This window comes from Dendrobates tinctorius, unplaced genomic scaffold, assembly GCF_039654945.1.
Source record: "Dendrobates tinctorius isolate UK_male_01 unplaced genomic scaffold, ASM3965494v1 ptg000060l, whole genome shotgun sequence".
NCBI lineage: Eukaryota > Metazoa > Chordata > Amphibia > Anura > Dendrobatidae > Dendrobates > Dendrobates tinctorius.
The window spans coordinates 60970657-60995946 of NW_027361728.1; the positions used below are offsets into that span (position 1 = coordinate 60970657).

Sequence of the window (25290 nt, forward strand, 5' to 3'; positions counted from 1 at the left end):
ACCACTTAAAAAGATGAGAGGCGTCTGTAATTTACATCATAGGTAGACCTCAACTATGGGAGACAAACTGAGAAAAAAAATCCAGAAAATCACATTGTCTGTTTTTTTTCATTTTATTTGCATATTATGGTGGAAAATAAGTATTTGGTCAGAAACAAAATTTCATCTCAATACTTTGTGATATATCCTTTGTTGGCAATGACAGAGGTCAAACGTTTTCTGTAAGTCTTCACAAGGTTGCCACACTCTGTTGTTGGTATGTTGGCCCATTCCTCCATGCAGATCTCCTCTAGAGCAGTGATGTTTTTGGCTTTTCGCTTGGCAACACGGACTTTCAACTCCCTCCAAAGGTTTTCTATAGGATTGAGATCTGGAGACTGGCTAGGCCACTCCAGGACCTTGAAATGCTTCTTACAAAGCTACTCCTTCGTTGCCCTGGCGGTGTGCTTTGGATCATTGTCATGTTGAAAGACCCAGCCACATTTCATCATCAATACCCTTGCTGATGGAAGGAGGTTTGCACTCAAAATCTCACGATACATGGCCCCATTCATTCTTTCATGTACCCGGATCAGTCGTCCTGGCCCCTTTGCAGAGAAACAGCCCCAAAGCATGATGTTTCCACCACCATGCTTTACAGTAGGTATGGTGTTTGATGGATGCAACTCAGTATTCTTTTTCCTCCAAACACGACAAGTTGTGTTTCTACCAAACAGTTCCAGTTTGGTTTCATCAGACCATAGGACATTCTCCCAAAACTCCTCTGGATCATCCAAATGCTCTCTAGCAAACTTCAGACGGGCCCGGACATGTACAGGCTTAAGCAGTGGGACACGTCTGGCACTGCAGGATCTGAGTCCATGGTGGCGTAGTGTGTTACTTATGGTAGGCCTTGTTACATTGGTCCCAGCTCTCTGCAGTTCATTCACTAGGTCCCCCCGCGTGGTTCTGGGATTTTTGCTCACCGTTCTTGTGATCATTCTGACCCCACGGGGTGGGATTTTGCGTGGAGCACCAGATCGAGGGAGATTATCAGTGGTCTTGTATGTCTTCCATTTTCTAATTATTGCTCCCACAGTTGATTTCTTCACTCCAAGCTGGTTGGCTATTGCAGATTCAGTCTTCCCAGCCTGGTGCAGGGCTACAATTTTGTTTCTGGTGTCCTTTGACAGCTCTTTGGTCTTCACCATAGTGGAGTTTGGAGTCAGACTGTTTGAGGGTGTGCACAGGTGTCTTTTTATACTGATAACAAGTTTAAACAGGTGCCATTACTACAGGTAATAAGTGGAGGAAAGAGGAGACTCTTAAAGAAGAAGTTACAGGTCTGTGAGAGCCAGAAATCTTGATTGCTTGTTTCTGACCAAATACTTATTTTCCACCATAATATGCAAATAAAATGAAAAAAAAACAGACAATGTGATTTTCTGGATTTTTTTTTCTCAGTTTGTCTCCCATAGTTGAGGTCTACCTATGATGTAAATTACAGACGCCTCTCATCTTTTTAAGTGGTGGAACTTGCACTATTGCTGACTGACTAAATACTTTTTTGCCCCACTGTACATACTACATACATACTACATATATACAACATTCATACAATATACATACATACTACATACATACTACATATATACTACATTCATAAGCACACATACATACTACATACATACATACAACATACATAAAACATGCTACAGATATACTACATCCATACTACATACATACTACATTGTTATGATTGAGTCACCGTAGGAGGCAAAAACAGAAATGCTAGCTAAGTCCAGAAAACCAGAGAGGTTGGCAGCTATCGGATTGCAGACCCCTGATCCTATCCACAACAACTAACAGTAGCCGTGGGGGGTTCCTACGATGCCCTAGACCCCTCGATCACAGCCGGAGAATTAAATAGGCCTAAAGAAAGAAAGGGGAAATCTAAACTGCCCCAGAGCAGACCCCAAAGCAATAGGCAGCCCCCAACATATAATGACGGTGAAGCAAGATGAAAACACTAACACAGACAGAAAGATAGACTGAGCAAAGACGGGGCCAAAGCTAACTAGCTAGGAAAGGACAGGAAGGCTGCTGTCTGCAATCCGTGAAAAACCCTATGAAAATAAGAGCCAACAGACTGACAGTGAAAAAGGCCCTGAAGACGCTAGGCTTCAAAAAAGCTATGTCAGTACCCAGGAATATTCTGAAGACAGAGCAACAGGCAAAAGGAGAGTCAGCTCACCCCAGCAGGGAATGGCAGAATCCAGAAAGCAAGGAAAACAAAACAAAACACAAATGCTAACAGGCAAAGCAGAAAACTTAGCTTTAGAGGAGCAGCAATCAGACGGGTGTCCTAGAAGTCCACAGAGAAATCATCCGCAGGGCAGAAGGGCGTCGGCAGCCTTATATCCAGTCCATGACTCCACTCAGCCAGTCATCCTCATTAGGCTCAGGTGCCTGATAATCAGGCTCATTACCTTCCTTTACAGGAATAGGGAGTTCACCAGACCTCAGTGACGACGGGGAAAATGAACTCACAACACTACATACTGCATACAATACATTCATACATTCATACAATACATACATATAGACATACAGTACATATAACATAGAGTACATACTCACCATGACTTGTCATTTTGATCCCCGAAGCCAGTGTCATCTATGAAAAATATGAAAAAAACAAACCACCAAATACTCCCTGTTCCGCAGAAATCCACGAGTGAGTGTCCCACGACGATCTCCCGTGGAGAACAGCAGCATCAGCTGATGCGACCGTTCTCTAGGGGCTCCAGGAATCCAATGACGGGAGGTAGGTATCCTTCCGCACTGTATTCCTCCGCCACTGTAAAAAAATAGTCCCTAGTCTCACTTTATGGCAAAAGCTGCGTGGGAACTTTACAATAGCCCTCATATTGGGACTCTTCATAGTATAATTTCCCCCATCCTTTAATAATGTTCTCCATCCCAGAATTCAGTCTTCTATCCTGGGCCCCTTCCTGGTATAATGACTGCGATCCTTGACATAATTCTTGTATAATGACCCCCACCTGGGTCCTTCCTGGTGCAATGATCCCTTTTGTGGTACAGTGTCCCTCATCAAGGGCATCTTCCTGGTATAAGGTTCCTGAGCCCTTTACTGTAATAATGTAACCAATCCTGGCCTTTCGTGTAACAATTCCCCCATCCTGGTATAATGTCCCCATCATGGGCTCCTCAATGGTGTAGACCTACAATATGTAATAATGTTCCTCCTCCTATAACAATGTCCCTTATCCTGATATACTGTCTTTCATCTTGGTTCCCTGGAGTAATGACCCTATCCTACTTTAATGCTCCCGCATCCTGGTCCCCATCCTTGTATAATGACCCCCCCATCCTGGGCCCCTTCCTTTGTATACTGCTCCCCATCCTGGGCCCCTTCCCTTGTATAATGCTCCCCATCCTAGGCCCCTTCCTTGTATAATGTTCCCCATCCTGGGCACTTTCCTGATATAATGTTCTGTCACTCATTTCCAATATACTAAATAAATTAATACATGATTCTTCTTACCTTCCTCCACTCGCACAACATGCTGCATCTCTTCTGTAGCTGACTTCAGTGTGCCGGTGCATGATGTCACTGCTATGTGTCACTCGTGACTGGCACGTCGACGTCAGCTGCTGGCCACTGATTGGCAGTGTATGGACCCGAATGTTTAGAATCATAGAATCATAGAATCATAGAATCGTAGAGTTGGAAGGGACCTCCTGGGCCATCTGGTCCAACCCCCTGCTCAAAGCAGGATTCGCTAAATCATCCCAGTCAGATGCCTGTCCAGCCTCTGTTTGAAGACTTCCATTGAAGGAGAACTCACCACTTCTCGTGGCAGCCTGTTCCACTCATTGATCACTCTAACTGTTAAAAAGTTTTTTCTAATATCTAATCTGTGTCTCCTCCCATTCAGTTTCATCCCATTGCTTCTAGTCTTTCCTTGTGCAAATGAGAATAAAGTTGATCTTTCTACAATGTGACAGCCCTTTAGATATTTGTAGACAGCTATTAAGTCTCCTCTCAGTCTTCTCTTTTGCAAACTAAACAATCCCAAATCCTGCAACCTTTCCTCATAAGACAGGGTTTGCAGACCGGTCACCATTCTGGTCGCTCTTTTCTGAACTTGCTCCAGTTTGTTGATGTCTTTTTTAAAATGTGGTGCCCAAAACTGGACACAGTATTCCAGATGAGGTCTGACCAAAGAGGAGTAGAGGGAAATAATGACTTCACGTGATCTAGACTGTATGCTTCTGTTAATACATCCTAGAATTGCATTTGCCTTTTTTGCTGCTGCATCACACTGTTGACTCATATTCAGTCTGTGATCTATTAGTATACCCAAGTCTTTTTCACATGTGCTGTCACTTAGCCCTATTCCTCCCACTCTATATATGCTTTTTTCATTTTTATTGCCCAGATGTAGTACTTTGCATTTCTCCCTGTTAAAAACCATTCTGTTAGTTGCTGCCCACTTCTCCAGTTTATTTAAATCTTTTTGAATCCTCTCTCTCTTCTCTAGTATTAGCTATCCCTCCTAGCTTTGTGTCATCAGCAAATTTAATCAGTTTACCCTCAATTCCTTCATCTAAATTGTTGATAAAGATGTTGAACAATACAGGGCCCAGGACAGAGCCCTGTGGTACCCCACTTGAGACATTCTTCCAACTGGATGTGCAGCCATTTACGACCACTCTTTGGGTCCGATTACTAAGCCAGTTATGAATCCACCTAACAGTTGCCTTGTCCATTCCATACTTAGTCATTTTTTCAATAAGGATTGTATGAGAGACTTTGTCAAATGCTTTGCTGAAGTCAAGATATACTATATCTACAGCATTTCCTTGATCCACCCAATCAGTGATACCGTCATAGAAGGAAATTAAGTTAGTCTGACATGACTTATTAGTTACAAACCCATGCTGACTCTGTTTAATCACTTCATTCTTATCCAGGTATTGACATACATGTTGTTTAATAATTTGTTCAAAGATCTTTCCTGGTATAGAAGTCAGACTCACCGGCCTATAGTTGCCTAGGTCCACCTTCTTCCCCTTTTTGAAGATAGGAACAACATTTGCTGTTCTCCAGTCTTCTGGCACTTCTCCTGTTCTCCAAGAATTTTCAAAGATTATGGAGAGGGGTTCAAAAATTTCTTCTGCTATCTCCTTCAGTACTCTGGGGTGTAATTCATCTGGACCTGGAGACTTGAATTCATTTAGGTTAGCTAAGTGTTTCCTCACTATCTTTCTGTTTATAGATATCCTGGATTCTTCTATTCCCTTAATAGGACAGTGGATAACAGTTGATGTTGCATTTCCTTTCTGAGAGAAAACAGATGCAAAATAGGAATTTAAAAGTTCAGCCTTCTCAACATCCTGTCTTACCATTTCATCATTTTCATCCTGTAAAAATCCTATAGCATCTTTGACTTTTCTTTTACTTTTGACATATCCCCAAAATCCTTTATTATTGCTTTTGACATCTCTTGCAAGCCTCAGTTCATTTTCAGCTTTAGATAATCTGATTTGAGCCCAGCAGGTTCTGCAGACAGCATTATATTCTTCTTTAGATATGCCTCCCTCTTTCCATTTTATAAACATTTTTTTCTTCCTTTTTAGCATGTGCTTAAGTTCTGTGTTCATCCATCCTGGTTTCCTTAAATGCTTCCTATTCTTCCCTCTTTTCGGAATTGTTAACTTTTGTCTCATCTGACCAGAGAACATTCTTCCAAAATGTTTTAGGCTTTTTCAGGTAAGTTTTGGCAAACTCTAGCCTGGCTTTTTTATGTCTCGGGGTAAGAAGTGGAGTCTTCCTGGCTCTCCTACCATACAGTCCCTTTTCATTCAGATGCCGATGGATAGTACGGGTTGACACCGTTGTACCCTCGGACTGCAGGGCAGCTTGAACTTGTTTGGATGTTAGTGGAGGTTCTTTATCCAACATCCGCACAATCTTGCGTTGAAATCTCTTGTCAATTTTTCTTTTCCGGCCACATCTAGGGAGGTTAGCCACAGTGCCATGGGCTTTAAACTTCTTGATGACACTGCGCACGGTAGACACAGGAACATTCAGGTCTTTGGAGATGGACTTGTAGCCTTGAGATTGCTCATGCTTCCTCACAATTTGGTTTCTCAAGTCCTCAGACAGTTCTTTGGTCTTCTTTCTTTTCTCCATGCTCAATGTGGTACACACAAGGACACAGGACAGAGGTTGAGTCAACTTTAATCCATGTTAACTGGCTGCAAGTGTGATTTAGTTATTGCCAACACCTGTTAGGTGCCACAGGTAAGTTACAGGTGCTGTTAAATACACAAATTAGAGAAGCATCACATGATTTTTCGAACAGTGCCAATACTTTTGTCCACCCTCTTTGTTAAGTTTGGTGTGGAATTATATCCAATTTGGCTTTAGGACAATTCTTTTTGTGTTTTTTCATTTAAGACAAATTAAATGAAGATAATAATACCAAAGAATTTGTGTTTGCAATCATTTTCAGGAAGAAACTGAGTATTATCTGACAGAATTGCAGGGGTGTCAATACTTTTGGCCATGACTGTATATACTACATTCATACAGCATACAGTACATACATACTACATACATACTACATATATACTACATTCATACAACATACATACATACTACATATATACTACATTCATACAGCATACATATAGTGGGGCAAAAAAGTATTTAGTCAGTCAGCAATAGTGCAAGTTCCACCACTTAAAAAGATGAGAGGCGTCTGTAATTTACATCATAGGTAGACCTCAACTATGGGAGACAAACTGAGAAAAAAAATCCAGAAAATCACATTGTCTGTTTTTTTTCATTTTATTTGCATATTATGGTGGAAAATAAGTATTTGGTCAGAAACAAAATTTCATCTCAATACTTTGTGATATATCCTTTGTTGGCAATGACAGAGGTCAAACGTTTTCTGTAAGTCTTCACAAGGTTGCCACACTCTGTTGTTGGTATGTTGGCCCATTCCTCCATGCAGATCTCCTCTAGAGCAGTGATGTTTTTGGCTTTTCGCTTGGCAACACGGACTTTCAACTCCCTCCAAAGGTTTTCTATAGGATTGAGATCTGGAGACTGGCTAGGCCACTCCAGGACCTTGAAATGCTTCTTACAAAGCTACTCCTTCGTTGCCCTGGCGGTGTGCTTTGGATCATTGTCATGTTGAAAGACCCAGCCACATTTCATCATCAATACCCTTGCTGATGGAAGGAGGTTTGCACTCAAAATCTCACGATACATGGCCCCATTCATTCTTTCATGTACCCGGATCAGTCGTCCTGGCCCCTTTGCAGAGAAACAGCCCCAAAGCATGATGTTTCCACCACCATGCTTTACAGTAGGTATGGTGTTTGATGGATGCAACTCAGTATTCTTTTTCCTCCAAACACGACAAGTTGTGTTTCTACCAAACAGTTCCAGTTTGGTTTCATCAGACCATAGGACATTCTCCCAAAACTCCTCTGGATCATCCAAATGCTCTCTAGCAAACTTCAGACGGGCCCGGACATGTACAGGCTTAAGCAGTGGGACACGTCTGGCACTGCAGGATCTGAGTCCATGGTGGCGTAGTGTGTTACTTATGGTAGGCCTTGTTACATTGGTCCCAGCTCTCTGCAGTTCATTCACTAGGTCCCCCCGCGTGGTTCTGGGATTTTTGCTCACCGTTCTTGTGATCATTCTGACCCCACGGGGTGGGATTTTGCGTGGAGCACCAGATCGAGGGAGATTATCAGTGGTCTTGTATGTCTTCCATTTTCTAATTATTGCTCCCACAGTTGATTTCTTCACTCCAAGCTGGTTGGCTATTGCAGATTCAGTCTTCCCAGCCTGGTGCAGGGCTACAATTTTGTTTCTGGTGTCCTTTGACAGCTCTTTGGTCTTCACCATAGTGGAGTTTGGAGTCAGACTGTTTGAGGGTGTGCACAGGTGTCTTTTTATACTGATAACAAGTTTAAACAGGTGCCATTACTACAGGTAATAAGTGGAGGAAAGAGGAGACTCTTAAAGAAGAAGTTACAGGTCTGTGAGAGCCAGAAATCTTGATTGCTTGTTTCTGACCAAATACTTATTTTCCACCATAATATGCAAATAAAATGAAAAAAAAACAGACAATGTGATTTTCTGGATTTTTTTTTCTCAGTTTGTCTCCCATAGTTGAGGTCTACCTATGATGTAAATTACAGACGCCTCTCATCTTTTTAAGTGGTGGAACTTGCACTATTGCTGACTGACTAAATACTTTTTTGCCCCACTGTACATACTACATACATACTACATATATACAACATTCATACAATATACATACATACTACATACATACTACATATATACTACATTCATAAGCACACATACATACTACATACATACATACAACATACATAAAACATGCTACAGATATACTACATCCATACTACATACATACTACATTGTTATGATTGAGTCACCGTAGGAGGCAAAAACAGAAATGCTAGCTAAGTCCAGAAAACCAGAGAGGTTGGCAGCTATCGGATTGCAGACCCCTGATCCTATCCACAACAACTAACAGTAGCCGTGGGGGGTTCCTACGATGCCCTAGACCCCTCGATCACAGCCGGAGAATTAAATAGGCCTAAAGAAAGAAAGGGGAAATCTAAACTGCCCCAGAGCAGACCCCAAAGCAATAGGCAGCCCCCAACATATAATGACGGTGAAGCAAGATGAAAACACTAACACAGACAGAAAGATAGACTGAGCAAAGACGGGGCCAAAGCTAACTAGCTAGGAAAGGACAGGAAGGCTGCTGTCTGCAATCCGTGAAAAACCCTATGAAAATAAGAGCCAACAGACTGACAGTGAAAAAGGCCCTGAAGACGCTAGGCTTCAAAAAAGCTATGTCAGTACCCAGGAATATTCTGAAGACAGAGCAACAGGCAAAAGGAGAGTCAGCTCACCCCAGCAGGGAATGGCAGAATCCAGAAAGCAAGGAAAACAAAACAAAACACAAATGCTAACAGGCAAAGCAGAAAACTTAGCTTTAGAGGAGCAGCAATCAGACGGGTGTCCTAGAAGTCCACAGAGAAATCATCCGCAGGGCAGAAGGGCGTCGGCAGCCTTATATCCAGTCCATGACTCCACTCAGCCAGTCATCCTCATTAGGCTCAGGTGCCTGATAATCAGGCTCATTACCTTCCTTTACAGGAATAGGGAGTTCACCAGACCTCAGTGACGACGGGGAAAATGAACTCACAACACTACATACTGCATACAATACATTCATACATTCATACAATACATACATATAGACATACAGTACATATAACATAGAGTACATACTCACCATGACTTGTCATTTTGATCCCCGAAGCCAGTGTCATCTATGAAAAATATGAAAAAAACAAACCACCAAATACTCCCTGTTCCGCAGAAATCCATGAGTGAGTGTCCCACGACGATCTCCCGTGGAGAACAGCAGCATCAGCTGATGCGACCGTTCTCTAGGGGCTCCAGGAATCCAATGACGGGAGGTAGGTATCCTTCCGCACTGTATTCCTCCGCCACTGTAAAAAAATAGTCCCTAGTCTCACTTTATGGCAAAAGCTGCGTGGGAACTTTACAATAGCCCTCATATTGGGACTCTTCATAGTATAATTTCCCCCATCCTTTAATAATGTTCTCCATCCCAGAATTCAGTCTTCTATCCTGGGCCCCTTCCTGGTATAATGACTGCGATCCTTGACATAATTCTTGTATAATGACCCCCACCTGGGTCCTTCCTGGTGCAATGATCCCTTTTGTGGTACAGTGTCCCTCATCAAGGGCATCTTCCTGGTATAAGGTTCCTGAGCCCTTTACTGTAATAATGTAACCAATCCTGGCCTTTCGTGTAACAATTCCCCCATCCTGGTATAATGTCCCCATCATGGGCTCCTCAATGGTGTAGACCTACAATATGTAATAATGTTCCTCCTCCTATAACAATGTCCCTTATCCTGATATACTGTCTTTCATCTTGGTTCCCTGGAGTAATGACCCTATCCTACTTTAATGCTCCCGCATCCTGGTCCCCATCCTTGTATAATGACCCCCCCATCCTGGGCCCCTTCCTTTGTATACTGCTCCCCATCCTGGGCCCCTTCCCTTGTATAATGCTCCCCATCCTAGGCCCCTTCCTTGTATAATGTTCCCCATCCTGGGCACTTTCCTGATATAATGTTCTGTCACTCATTTCCAATATACTAAATAAATTAATACATGATTCTTCTTACCTTCCTCCACTCGCACAACATGCTGCATCTCTTCTGTAGCTGACTTCAGTGTGCCGGTGCATGATGTCACTGCTATGTGTCACTCGTGACTGGCACGTCGACGTCAGCTGCTGGCCACTGATTGGCAGTGTATGGACCCGAATGTTTAGAATCATAGAATCATAGAATCATAGAATCGTAGAGTTGGAAGGGACCTCCTGGGCCATCTGGTCCAACCCCCTGCTCAAAGCAGGATTCGCTAAATCATCCCAGTCAGATGCCTGTCCAGCCTCTGTTTGAAGACTTCCATTGAAGGAGAACTCACCACTTCTCGTGGCAGCCTGTTCCACTCATTGATCACTCTAACTGTTAAAAAGTTTTTTCTAATATCTAATCTGTGTCTCCTCCCATTCAGTTTCATCCCATTGCTTCTAGTCTTTCCTTGTGCAAATGAGAATAAAGTTGATCTTTCTACAATGTGACAGCCCTTTAGATATTTGTAGACAGCTATTAAGTCTCCTCTCAGTCTTCTCTTTTGCAAACTAAACAATCCCAAATCCTGCAACCTTTCCTCATAAGACAGGGTTTGCAGACCGGTCACCATTCTGGTCGCTCTTTTCTGAACTTGCTCCAGTTTGTTGATGTCTTTTTTAAAATGTGGTGCCCAAAACTGGACACAGTATTCCAGATGAGGTCTGACCAAAGAGGAGTAGAGGGAAATAATGACTTCACGTGATCTAGACTGTATGCTTCTGTTAATACATCCTAGAATTGCATTTGCCTTTTTTGCTGCTGCATCACACTGTTGACTCATATTCAGTCTGTGATCTATTAGTATACCCAAGTCTTTTTCACATGTGCTGTCACTTAGCCCTATTCCTCCCACTCTATATATGCTTTTTTCATTTTTATTGCCCAGATGTAGTACTTTGCATTTCTCCCTGTTAAAAACCATTCTGTTAGTTGCTGCCCACTTCTCCAGTTTATTTAAATCTTTTTGAATCCTCTCTCTCTTCTCTAGTATTAGCTATCCCTCCTAGCTTTGTGTCATCAGCAAATTTAATCAGTTTACCCTCAATTCCTTCATCTAAATCGTTGATAAAGATGTTGAACAATACAGGGCCCAGGACAGAGCCCTGTGGTACCCCACTTGAGACATTCTTCCAACTGGATGTGCAGCCATTTACGACCACTCTTTGGGTCCGATTACTAAGCCAGTTATGAATCCACCTAACAGTTGCCTTGTCCATTCCATACTTAGTCATTTTTTCAATAAGGATTGTATGAGAGACTTTGTCAAATGCTTTGCTGAAGTCAAGATATACTATATCTACAGCATTTCCTTGATCCACCCAATCAGTGATACCGTCATAGAAGGAAATTAAGTTAGTCTGACATGACTTATTAGTTACAAACCCATGCTGACTCTGTTTAATCACTTCATTCTTATCCAGGTATTGACATACATGTTGTTTAATAATTTGTTCAAAGATCTTTCCTGGTATAGAAGTCAGACTCACCGGCCTATAGTTGCCTAGGTCCACCTTCTTCCCCTTTTTGAAGATAGGAACAACATTTGCTGTTCTCCAGTCTTCTGGCACTTCTCCTGTTCTCCAAGAATTTTCAAAGATTATGGAGAGGGGTTCAAAAATTTCTTCTGCTATCTCCTTCAGTACTCTGGGGTGTAATTCATCTGGACCTGGAGACTTGAATTCATTTAGGTTAGCTAAGTGTTTCCTCACTATCTTTCTGTTTATAGATATCCTGGATTCTTCTATTCCCTTAATAGGACAGTGGATAACAGTTGATGTTGCATTTCCTTTCTGAGAGAAAACAGATGCAAAATAGGAATTTAAAAGTTCAGCCTTCTCAACATCCTGTCTTACCATTTCATCATTTTCATCCTGTAAAAATCCTATAGCATCTTTGACTTTTCTTTTACTTTTGACATATCCCCAAAATCCTTTATTATTGCTTTTGACATCTCTTGCAAGCCTCAGTTCATTTTCAGCTTTAGCTAATCTGATTTGTGCCCTGCAGGTTCTGCAGACAGCATTATATTCTTCTTTAGATATGCCTCCCTCTTTCCATTTTATAAACATTTTTTTCTTCCTTTTTAGCATGTGCTTAAGTTCTGTGTTCATCCATCCTGGTTTCCTTAAATGCTTCCTATTCTTCCCTCTTTTCGGAATTGTTAACTTTTGTCTCATCTGACCAGAGAACATTCTTCCAAAATGTTTTAGGCTTTTTCAGGTAAGTTTTGGCAAACTCTAGCCTGGCTTTTTTATGTCTCGGGGTAAGAAGTGGAGTCTTCCTGGCTCTCCTACCATACAGTCCCTTTTCATTCAGATGCCGACGGATAGTACGGGTTGACACCGTTGTACCCTCGGACTGCAGGGCAGCTTGAACTTGTTTGGATGTTAGTGGAGGTTCTTTATCCAACATCCGCACAATCTTGCGTTGAAATCTCTTGTCAATTTTTCTTTTCCGGCCACATCTAGGGAGGTTAGCCACAGTGCCATGGGCTTTAAACTTCTTGATGACACTGCGCACGGTAGACACAGGAACATTCAGGTCTTTGGAGATGGACTTGTAGCCTTGAGATTGCTCATGCTTCCTCACAATTTGGTTTCTCAAGTCCTCAGACAGTTCTTTGGTCTTCTTTCTTTTCTCCATGCTCAATGTGGTACACACAAGGACACAGGACAGAGGTTGAGTCAACTTTAATCCATGTTAACTGGCTGCAAGTGTGATTTAGTTATTGCCAACACCTGTTAGGTGCCACAGGTAAGTTACAGGTGCTGTTAAATACACAAATTAGAGAAGCATCACATGATTTTTCGAACAGTGCCAATACTTTTGTCCACCCTCTTTGTTAAGTTTGGTGTGGAATTATATCCAATTTGGCTTTAGGACAATTCTTTTTGTGTTTTTTCATTTAAGACAAATTAAATGAAGATAATAATACCAAAGAATTTGTGTTTGCAATCATTTTCAGGAAGAAACTGAGTATTATCTGACAGAATTGCAGGGGTGTCAATACTTTTGGCCATGACTGTATATACTACATTCATACAGCATACAGTACATACATACTACATACATACTACATATATACTACATTCATACAACATACATACATACTACATATATACTACATTCATACAGCATACATATAGTGGGGCAAAAAAGTATTTAGTCAGTCAGCAATAGTGCAAGTTCCACCACTTAAAAAGATGAGAGGCGTCTGTAATTTACATCATAGGTAGACCTCAACTATGGGAGACAAACTGAGAAAAAAAATCCAGAAAATCACATTGTCTGTTTTTTTTCATTTTATTTGCATATTATGGTGGAAAATAAGTATTTGGTCAGAAACAAAATTTCATCTCAATACTTTGTGATATATCCTTTGTTGGCAATGACAGAGGTCAAACGTTTTCTGTAAGTCTTCACAAGGTTGCCACACTCTGTTGTTGGTATGTTGGCCCATTCCTCCATGCAGATCTCCTCTAGAGCAGTGATGTTTTTGGCTTTTCGCTTGGCAACACGGACTTTCAACTCCCTCCAAAGGTTTTCTATAGGATTGAGATCTGGAGACTGGCTAGGCCACTCCAGGACCTTGAAATGCTTCTTACAAAGCTACTCCTTCGTTGCCCTGGCGGTGTGCTTTGGATCATTGTCATGTTGAAAGACCCAGCCACATTTCATCATCAATACCCTTGCTGATGGAAGGAGGTTTGCACTCAAAATCTCACGATACATGGCCCCATTCATTCTTTCATGTACCCGGATCAGTCGTCCTGGCCCCTTTGCAGAGAAACAGCCCCAAAGCATGATGTTTCCACCACCATGCTTTACAGTAGGTATGGTGTTTGATGGATGCAACTCAGTATTCTTTTTCCTCCAAACACGACAAGTTGTGTTTCTACCAAACAGTTCCAGTTTGGTTTCATCAGACCATAGGACATTCTCCCAAAACTCCTCTGGATCATCCAAATGCTCTCTAGCAAACTTCAGACGGGCCCGGACATGTACAGGCTTAAGCAGTGGGACACGTCTGGCACTGCAGGATCTGAGTCCATGGTGGCGTAGTGTGTTACTTATGGTAGGCCTTGTTACATTGGTCCCAGCTCTCTGCAGTTCATTCACTAGGTCCCCCCGCGTGGTTCTGGGATTTTTGCTCACCGTTCTTGTGATCATTCTGACCCCACGGGGTGGGATTTTGCGTGGAGCACCAGATCGAGGGAGATTATCAGTGGTCTTGTATGTCTTCCATTTTCTAATTATTGCTCCCACAGTTGATTTCTTCACTCCAAGCTGGTTGGCTATTGCAGATTCAGTCTTCCCAGCCTGGTGCAGGGCTACAATTTTGTTTCTGGTGTCCTTTGACAGCTCTTTGGTCTTCACCATAGTGGAGTTTGGAGTCAGACTGTTTGAGGGTGTGCACAGGTGTCTTTTTATACTGATAACAAGTTTAAACAGGTGCCATTACTACAGGTAATAAGTGGAGGAAAGAGGAGACTCTTAAAGAAGAAGTTACAGGTCTGTGAGAGCCAGAAATCTTGATTGCTTGTTTCTGACCAAATACTTATTTTCCACCATAATATGCAAATAAAATGAAAAAAAAACAGACAATGTGATTTTCTGGATTTTTTTTTCTCAGTTTGTCTCCCATAGTTGAGGTCTACCTATGATGTAAATTACAGACGCCTCTCATCTTTTTAAGTGGTGGAACTTGCACTATTGCTGACTGACTAAATACTTTTTTGCCCCACTGTACATACTACATACATACTACATATATACAACATTCATACAATATACATACATACTACATACATACTACATATATACTACATTCATAAGCACACATACATACTACATACATACATACAACATACATAAAACATGCTACAGATATACTACATCCATACTACATACATACTACATTGTTATGATTGAGTCACCGTAGGAGGCAAAAACAGAAATGCTAGCTAAGTCCAGAAAACCAGAGAGGTTGGCAGCTATCGGATTGCAGACCCCTGATCCTATCCACAACAACTAACAGTAGCCGTGGGGGGTTCCTACGATGCCCTAGACCCCTCGATCACAGCCGGAGAATTAAATAGGCCTAAAGAAAGAAAGGGGAAATCTAAACTGCCCCAGAGCAGACCCCAAAGCAATAGGCAGCCCCCAACATATAATGACGGTGAAGCAAGATGAAAACACTAACACAGACAGAAAGATAGACTGAGCAAAGACGGGGCCAAAGCTAACTAGCTAGGAAAGGACAGGAAGGCTGCTGTCTGCAATCCGTGAAAAACCCTATGAAAATAAGAGCCAACAGACTGACAGTGAAAAAGGCCCTGAAGACGCTAGGCTTCAAAAAAGCTATGTCAGTACCCAGGAATATTCTGAAGACAGAGCAACAGGCAAAAGGAGAGTCAGCTCACCCCAGCAGGGAATGGCAGAATCCAGAAAGCAAGGAAAACAAAACAAAACACAAATGCTAACAGGCAAAGCAGAAAACTTAGCTTTAGAGGAGCAGCAATCAGACGGGTGTCCTAGAAGTCCACAGAGAAATCATCCGCAGGGCAGAAGGGCGTCGGCAGCCTTATATCCAGTCCATGACTCCACTCAGCCAGTCATCCTCATTAGGCTCAGGTGCCTGATAATCAGGCTCATTACCTTCCTTTACAGGAATAGGGAGTTCACCAGACCTCAGTGACGACGGGGAAAATGAACTCACAACACTACATACTGCATACAATACATTCATACATTCATACAATACATACATATAGACATACAGTACATATAACATAGAGTACATACTCACCATGACTTGTCATTTTGATCCCCGAAGCCAGTGTCATCTATGAAAAATATGAAAAAAACAAACCACCAAATACTCCCTGTTCCGCAGAAATCCACGAGTGAGTGTCCCACGATGATCTCCCGTGGAGAACAGCAGCATCAGCTGATGCGACCGTTCTCTAGGGGCTCCAGGAATCCAATGACGGGAGGTAGGTATCCTTCCGCACTGTATTCCTCCGCCACTGTAAAAAAATAGTCCCTAGTCTCACTTTATGGCAAAAGCTGCGTGGGAACTTTACAATAGCCCTCATATTGGGACTCTTCATAGTATAATTTCCCCCATCCTTTAATAATGTTCTCCATCCCAGAATTCAGTCTTCTATCCTGGGCCCCTTCCTGGTATAATGACTGCGATCCTTGACATAATTCTTGTATAATGACCCCCACCTGGGTCCTTCCTGGTGCAATGATCCCTTTTGTGGTACAGTGTCCCTCATCAAGGGCATCTTCCTGGTATAAGGTTCCTGAGCCCTTTACTGTAATAATGTAACCAATCCTGGCCTTTCGTGTAACAATTCCCCCATCCTGGTATAATGTCCCCATCATGGGCTCCTCAATGGTGTAGACCTACAATATGTAATAATGTTCCTCCTCCTATAACAATGTCCCTTATCCTGATATACTGTCTTTCATCTTGGTTCCCTGGAGTAATGACCCTATCCTACTTTAATGCTCCCGCATCCTGGTCCCCATCCTTGTATAATGACCCCCCCATCCTGGGCCCCTTCCTTTGTATACTGCTCCCCATCCTGGGCCCCTTCCCTTGTATAATGCTCCCCATCCTAGGCCCCTTCCTTGTATAATGTTCCCCATCCTGGGCACTTTCCTGATATAATGTTCTGTCACTCATTTCCAATATACTAAATAAATTAATACATGATTCTTCTTACCTTCCTCCACTCGCACAACATGCTGCATCTCTTCTGTAGCTGACTTCAGTGTGCCGGTGCATGATGTCACTGCTATGTGTCACTCGTGACTGGCACGTCGACGTCAGCTGCTGGCCACTGATTGGCAGTGTATGGACCCGAATGTTTAGAATCATAGAATCATAGAATCATAGAATCGTAGAGTTGGAAGGGACCTCCTGGGCCATCTGGTCCAACCCCCTGCTCAAAGCAGGATTCGCTAAATCATCCCAGTCAGATGCCTGTCCAGCCTCTGTTTGAAGACTTCCATTGAAGGAGAACTCACCACTTCTCGTGGCAGCCTGTTCCACTCATTGATCACTCTAACTGTTAAAAAGTTTTTTCTAATATCTAATCTGTGTCTCCTCCCATTCAGTTTCATCCCATTGCTTCTAGTCTTTCCTTGTGCAAATGAGAATAAAGTTGATCTTTCTACAATGTGACAGCCCTTTAGATATTTGTAGACAGCTATTAAGTCTCCTCTCAGTCTTCTCTTTTGCAAACTAAACAATCCCAAATCCTGCAACCTTTCCTCATAAGACAGGGTTTGCAGACCGGTCACCATTCTGGTCGCTCTTTTCTGAACTTGCTCCAGTTTGTTGATGTCTTTTTTAAAATGTGGTGCCCAAAACTGGACACAGTATTCCAGATGAGGTCTGACCAAAGAGGAGTAGAGGAAAATAATGACTTCACGTGATCTAGACTGTATGCTTCTGTTAATACATCCTAGAATTGCATTTGCCTTTTTTGCTGCTGAATCACACTGTTGACTCATATTCAGTCTGTGATCTATTAGTATACCCAAGTCTTTTTCACATGTGCTGTCACTAAGCCCTATTCCTCCCATTCTGTATATGCTTTTTTCATTTTTATTGCCCAGATGTAGTATTTTGCATTTCTCCGTGTTAAAAACCATTCTGTTAGTTGCTGCCCACTTCTCCAGTTTATTTAAATCTTTTTGAATCCTCTCTCTCTCTTCTCTAGTATTAGCTATCCCTCCCAGCTTTGTGTCATCAGCAAATTTAATCAGTTAACCCTCAATTCCTTCATCTAAATCGTTGATAAAGATGTTGAACAATACAGGGCCCAGGACAGAGCCCTGTGGTACCCCACTTGAGACATTCTTCCAACTGGATGTGCAGCCATTTACGACCACTCTCTGGGTCCGATCACCAAGCCAGTTATAAATCCACCTAACAGTTGCCTTGTCCATTCCATACTTAGTCATTTTTTCAATAAGGATTGTATGAGAGACTTTGTCAAATGCTTTGCTGAATTCAAGATATACTATATCTACAGCATTTCCTTGATCCACCCAATCAGTGATATCGTCATAGAAGGAAATTAAGTTAGTCTGACATGACTTATTAGTTACAAACCCATGCTGACTCTGTTTAATCACTTCATTCTTATCCAGGTATTGACATACATGTTGTTTAATAATTTGTTCAAAGATCTTTCCTGGTATAGAAGTCAGACTCACCGGCCTATAGTTGCCTGGGTCCACCTTCTTCCCCTTTTTGAAGATAGGAACAACATAATTTGCTCTTCTCCAGTCTTCTGGCACTTCTCCTGTTCTCCAAGAATTTTCAAAGATTATGGAGAGGGGTTCAAAAATTTCTTCTGCTATCTCCTTCAGTACTCTGGGGTGTAATTCATCTGGACCTGGAGACTTGAATTCATTTAGGTTAGCTAAGTGTTTCCTCACTATCTTTCTGTTTATAGATATCCTGGATTCTTCTATTCCCTTAATAGGACAGTGAAGAACAGCTGACGTTACATTTCCTTTCTGAGAGAAAACAGATGCAAAATAGGAATTTAAAAGTTCAGCCTTCTCAACATCCTGTCTTACCATTTCATCATTTTCATCCTGTAAAAATCCTATAGCATCTTTGACTTTTCTTTTACTTTTGACATATCCCCAAAATCCTTTATTATTGCTTTTGACATCTCTTGCAAGCCTCAATTCATTTTCAGCTTTAGCTAATCTAATTTGTGTCCTGCAGGTTCTGCAGACAGCATTATATTCTTCTTTAGATATGCCTCCCTCTTTCCATTTTATAAACATTTTTTTCTTCCTTTTTAGCATGTGCTTAAGTTCTGTGTTCATCCATCCTGGTTTCATTAAATGCTTCCTATTCTTCCCTCTTTTCGGAATTGTTAACAACTGTGCTTTGAGAATTTCATTTTTCAAGATTTCCCATCCTTCCTGGACATTTTTGTCTTTAAGGATATCCAGCCATTGGATCCCTCCAATTCTCTTTCTGAATCCCTTAAAATCTGCCTTTCTGAAATCTAACCTTGATGTCTGAGTCTTCACAGGTCTTCCGCCTCTAGTTATCCAAAATTCTAAAATAGCATGGTTGCTACCTCCTAGGGTCCCAGCCACTTTTACCTCCTCAACCATTTCCTCCCTGTTTATAAGGATTAGATCCAAGGTAGCAGTTCCCCTTGTTTTCTCCCCTACCTTTTGGAAGATAAAGTTGTCAGCAAGAGAGGATAAGAATTTCCTTGACCTGTTAGTTTTGCCTGAGAGAGATTCCCAACAAATGTCTGGATAGTTGAAATCTCCCATGACAACTATGTCATATTTTTTGGAGAACTTGGCCATTTGATGCATAAAGAGTTCATCCATATCTTCAGCTTGCACAGGCGGCCTGTAGTAAATTCCTACAATGGTGTCCTTTCCATTGTTCTGTCCTTGTATTCTTACCCAAACAGTTTCCACAGAACTTCCAGTCTCTGAAGCTTCAATCTCTGTGCAGATATACGCGTTTCTAACATACAATGCGACACCCCCTCCTCGTTTATCAAGTCTGTTTCTTGCAAATAAGTTGTATCCTTCTAGTCTTGTATTCCAATCATGTGTATTGTCCCACCAAGTTTCAGTGATTCCAATGACATCATATTTCTTTTCCTGTGTTAGTAGTTCCAATTCTCCTTGTTTGTTGCCCATGCTTTGTGCATTAGTATAGAAACATTTTAGTTTGTGATTGGTTTCTCTTTCTCCAATATTTTTTTTAATTAGATTCTTTTGTCTTTGTTCTTCCTTTCCACTTCTAATAGCAGAGTTCTCAATAGCATTTGTCAGGTGTATGGCTTTTTCTGGTCTTTTGCTTCCCTTCCCATGCTGTTCTAGTTTAAAGCTCTCCTTACAAGTGTAGCAAGGCGACTTCCAAATACATGCTTTCCAGTCTTCGTAAGGTGCACCCCATCTCTAGCAAGTAGTCCATTGTATAAGTAATTCACTCCGTGATGCAGAAATCCAAATCGTTGCTGTCGGCACCATCGACGTAGCCAGTTGTTCACCTGCAGAATCTTATTCCACCTCCTTGTTCCATGGCCATCCACTGGGAGGATGGAAGAGAAGACCACCTGCATTCCCAGGTCTTTCACTTTCTTGCCTAAGTCTTCAAAGTCTCTGCAGATGGTTTCCAGGTCATTTCTTGCGGTGTCATTTGTCCCCACATGTAGTAGCAGGAATGGGTAGTCATCTGTAGGTCTGAAGAGTCCTGATATCCTGTCAGACACATCTTTAATTTTTGCACCTGGAAGACAGCACATTTCTCTTGAAGTTATATCCGGTCTGCAGATAGCGGCCTCTGTTCCTCTCAACAGGGAATCCCCCATGACCACCACTCTCCGTTTCTTCTTCACAACATTTTTCTTTCTCCATCCAGGAGGACTCTGAAGGCGTACAAGGTTGCTGTTTGTTGGCAAAGTCTTATCCTGATGTATTTCTTCATCGTTTTCCTGCGTGAGAGCCTGGTACTGGTTTCTGAGCAGTATGGGTGCTGACTGCCTCCTGATCCTCCTGCTTCTCTGGGTCACATGTCTCCATTCCTCTGTTTCTTCAGGTGCACTTTGAATTTCTTCTCTTTCTGTAACATGAAGAGATAATTCTGCTCTGTCCAAGAACTCTTCATCTTCCTTAATGATCTTCAACGTAGCTAACCTCTCTTCGAGATTTTGCAACTTTTCCTCCAACAGGGACACAAGCTTGCATTTGTGGCATGTGAAGTTTGGCTTTTCCACTGGTAAGTCTGTGAACATGTAGCATGAAATGCAGCTCACCAAATGGCTCCTGGCCTCTTCCATCTTGAAATTTCTTAAAAACGATGAAAGATGAGCTAAGATTCCGGTTTTCCGATTTCCTCTTTTCAGCTGCAATGGCCAAAACCCAGTGATCGTTGAGCTCGCGGAGACTCTTCACCTATCCCAGAAGGCACTGGGAATATGCAAATGATCTCCTCAAGACTCTTCCCCTGGTTTTTCCTGCACAGGAATACACTTCAGCTGAATGTGCATCTTCGGACTCACATTCAGCAGAAATAGCCGCTGGCGTCAGTAGGCCCCCACCCTATGACCTGCAGTCATTATGTGGGGAGGAGGACTCCCATAGGGTGACTGGGCCAGAACTAAGGGGACCGCCATCAGGGTTCCTGAAGAAATGACATCGGGGGGGGCAGCAAAGGGAGAGAGATGACTGAAGGTTGCCGGGCAACTGAGGGCAGGGCAGGGATAAAAGGAGCAGGGGGCACGCTCAGGAGGCAGTTGGCACTGACAAGAGACAAGTCTCCGTGCTTGACAGAGTAAAACAGTGTAATGGGCGTAGTAGTGTTGAGAGGCCAGCAGGGGTCTGTAAAGGGTACGCGACCGACTGACCGTCAAGTTACGTGTGCCCGACCCCCACCGGGAGCTGCCCACCATTCATTTTTAGAAACAGCCGGGCTCTCTCTCCCTCGCCACGTCGCGGCTGGTCCATGACCCCGAGCCACTGCTGTAACTGCGCACCGACAGGAGTCGGCAGCCTGGACACTACCCCCCTGTCTCCGCCCACGTCTGCAGCCCTTCCATCACCGGCCTCAATGGACACCTTCTCACCATCGGCGACAGCAGATGCCCACGCCGGTCCACAAAGGGACCCTAAGCAAAGGCTGGTCAACGGTCACCTCAGCGAATGCAACATTCCTGCGCACTGGGGACGAGAGCTGACTCAGATTCCTTCAGGGCCTGTTGAGCCCCAATGGCACAGATCCCCCAGGGCCTCCTGCGCCCCAACAGCACAGATTCTTCAGGGTCTGTTGCGCCCCAACAGCACAGATTCTTCAGGGCCTGTTGCGCCCCAACAGCACAGATCCTCCAGGGCCTGTTGTGCCCCAACAGCACAGATTCTTCAGGGCCTGTTGCACCCCAACAGCACAGATCCTTCTGGGCCTGTTGCACCCCAACAGCACAGATTCTTCAGGGCCTGTCGAGCCTAATCATCCCTGGATATCGAGGAGCCAGGACAGTCACATCAGCAACCTCTATGCGGCCAGGTTTTGTGTTCCTGGAAGGATAAGTTTACTATAGGAAATAAGGACCCATAGGTTGGCCATACGTGGCCTATATCACCCGGACAAACCGGGTTAGTTGCATTTATAATAGTAAAGTGTGGTTAATATTGTTGGGTCCCTGCGTGGACCGGTTGTTTTTGACCCCTTTTTGTTTGCTCAATATAGCCCGGCGGCTACAATTTATAAAAGTTAATTTTACAAACCACACTCAGTCTCGTGTCTCGTCACTGCATCCTGAGAACCTGCTGTACCCTACAATTACACTCCTGGTTGGATGGTACCCCATAATTATTAATGATGATCTGTTTTCTCTTGACGTTTCTATGTAAATAAGTTTTTGATCCTATAAAAACTTTAATGTTTAATAGATTTTATTACTTCCAAGCTTTAGGCCACAGCTCTTTTCAATGTTGCTCTAGTTTACACACTGACAAACCTGTGTCAATTGGTTTTAAATTCTGATGCAAATTAATAAGAAAATTTAGCATTAGTAAAGAAGATTATAAGTTATTTTAGCTTATAAAGCACTAAGAAATGTGAAAATACATTGCCAAATGTGCCTCATAATGCATATCGGTCTGATATGTGCTTCACCTTAGATAGCCTTTGAATATTTATATGTGGTTTTTTACAGGTCAAAACATTTGGCACTGAATTCAACAAACAAAAAATGCTTGAATTTGGATAGTAGACAAGATACTGAATATAATGAAGTTCTTGGTCTAATGTCTTCTTCGCATATGTTTCTGAATCAAGATGATGAAAGATTACCATCTGGCTTAGACATTCTCAACTCCCAGGTGGAAAGAAATGCAACTCTAGTTCCAGTGAAGAACTGTATAGAGGCAAAAGGTGTAATGGAGCCAAATCAAGAAAGCCAAAGTACTTTAGAAATAATTAAAGAACCCCAGACTGAACGTGATAAACTTTTTTTGCATCTCAAAGAGAACATAAGTAAAATAAAACCCTATGTTGCGGAAATGGGGAAAGAAATTCCTGTGCCTGACCAGTGTGTCATTGAAGGTAAGAACCCACAGAACTCTGAACCACACTTTACATTACGAGTACTTTCTGGAGCTGTTACCAGTATGATGGCTCACACATTCCAATGCATCCTAATAAATCCCCTTGACGCATAATGGGATCTGTTAAGTTTTTGGTGGTTTATTTCTTTTTCATGTACTTTTCTTTTAGTCGTAAACATTGATATGATGTAATAAGTCAACTGTGGAGTAGAAGGTCGCATAAGTTCACAGAATGGAATTATGAAATACTTAAGTGCATAGTAATGAGAAATTATCTATATTCTGTTGTCGAGCTCATTCATTTGTATAATGCCTCTGTAAGAAATATCAGTGCTGTTGTTAAAGGGAATCTGTCACCACCCATCTGAGAGCACCATGATGTAAGGACAGAGACTGATTCCAGCGATTTATCTCTTACTGTTTTTTTCTGTTGCACATCTAGTAGTTCTCTGAATGCGGAGCTCTGTACAGTATAGCCCCACTCAACACCACTGATTGACAGCTTTCCGTGTACACTGCGGATACACAAAAAACTGTCAATCAGTGGGGGGCCAGGATTGGACTACAAGGCAGCAAGTTTACTACTCCTCAAATGATAATCTTCTGATAAACCAGTGAAGTTTTTTTTTAAAAAAAAATCATTAAGTAGCCCAATAAGTGACAATAATGTTAGTGAAATTTAATCTACATGATAATGAATTCCATCATATTAAGGCTTCATAGATGTGTTACAAGAATTTCTCAAAATATAAATCCTGACTAGGGATGAGCTTTCCGATATTGAAATATCGGAAATCGACCCGATATTTGTGATATCGGAATTCCGATTTCTGAATCCGATATTTTTTTCACATCGGAAATCCCATATCCTTCAGCCTCTGAGCGCTCCTGTGGAGCCAAACAGGAGCTGAAGAATTGCTGACAACATTGTGTAACTCCCCTAAGCTTAGCAGGAGGCGTCCAAACTTGCTAGTTAGGGGCTGCGCTGCGATTGGCTGGCTGGATGGTGTGATCAGGCAGTATAAAAGGCTGCGCCTGCCATTTTAGCCTCACTCTACTGTGAAAGCAGATAGGGATAGGTTGCTGTTGGAGATAGGGAGAGATCTCGGATCTAATAGCGATAGAAATTGTTTTTCAGCGACTGTAGCAGCCCCTGTGTGTTACAGAAGCAGTCTTTTTCCTCACTGACCCGGCTCAGTTTCATTTTTTGAGCTGTGCAGGCTCTCAGTGAGGTGCTTAGTGAGACAGTGCAGAGCACATTCACTGCAGCTGCTGCAGCTCCTCTTGCTGCAGCACTGTGTGGTGTGTGTCTCACTGCCTTTTCTTTTCATCCCTTAAATCCCCTTCCCCTATTTTTTCCTAAAAGTTAAACACTATATAGGGCTTGTGCTGTGAGGGACCCAAACAACCTCTGTGGCTGGTGCCACACAGCACCTGGCCCAGTCCCGGAGAATCCTTTTTTTTTTGGTATCACAGCAGTGTCATATACTGCGCTGTGACATCCGACCATGCATGGACCTTTTTCGACCAAGTTGCAGATGACGTTACAGTAGTCAGATGCAAGCTTTTTCGGCAAACTGTGCGGAGAGGGAAGAGCGTCAGCAACCTTAATACCACCAATATGTTGACGCATGTCAGGAAGAGGCACCCTGTGGAGTGGCAGCATCACACCCAAGATGATTTGCCACCTGCAGCTGGTTCCCCACCTTCCACCTCTTCAGCCACAGAGGCCACCTCTTACTCCAGCTCGCAAACAGCTGCTCCCGCTTCCTCGCCAGAATGCCAGGGTGCATCTGCAGGCAGTGTTGTACGGCAGCACACTGTCTGTACTTCGTCAGCATCAGCATCCCAATCGCTGGCATC

General features: G+C 42.7%; 1 protein-coding gene across 1 annotated transcript in view; it reads left to right on the forward strand.

Moving 5' to 3' along the window:
- VEPH1 (ventricular zone expressed PH domain containing 1) overlaps positions 1-25290 on the forward strand; it is a 915267-nt gene that overhangs the window by 497089 nt on the left and 392888 nt on the right. The window contains exon 10 of the mRNA XM_073578996.1: positions 23037-23425. Coding sequence (XP_073435097.1) covers positions 23037-23425 — 389 coding nt within the window. The remainder of the gene's footprint in view (positions 1-23036; positions 23426-25290) is intronic.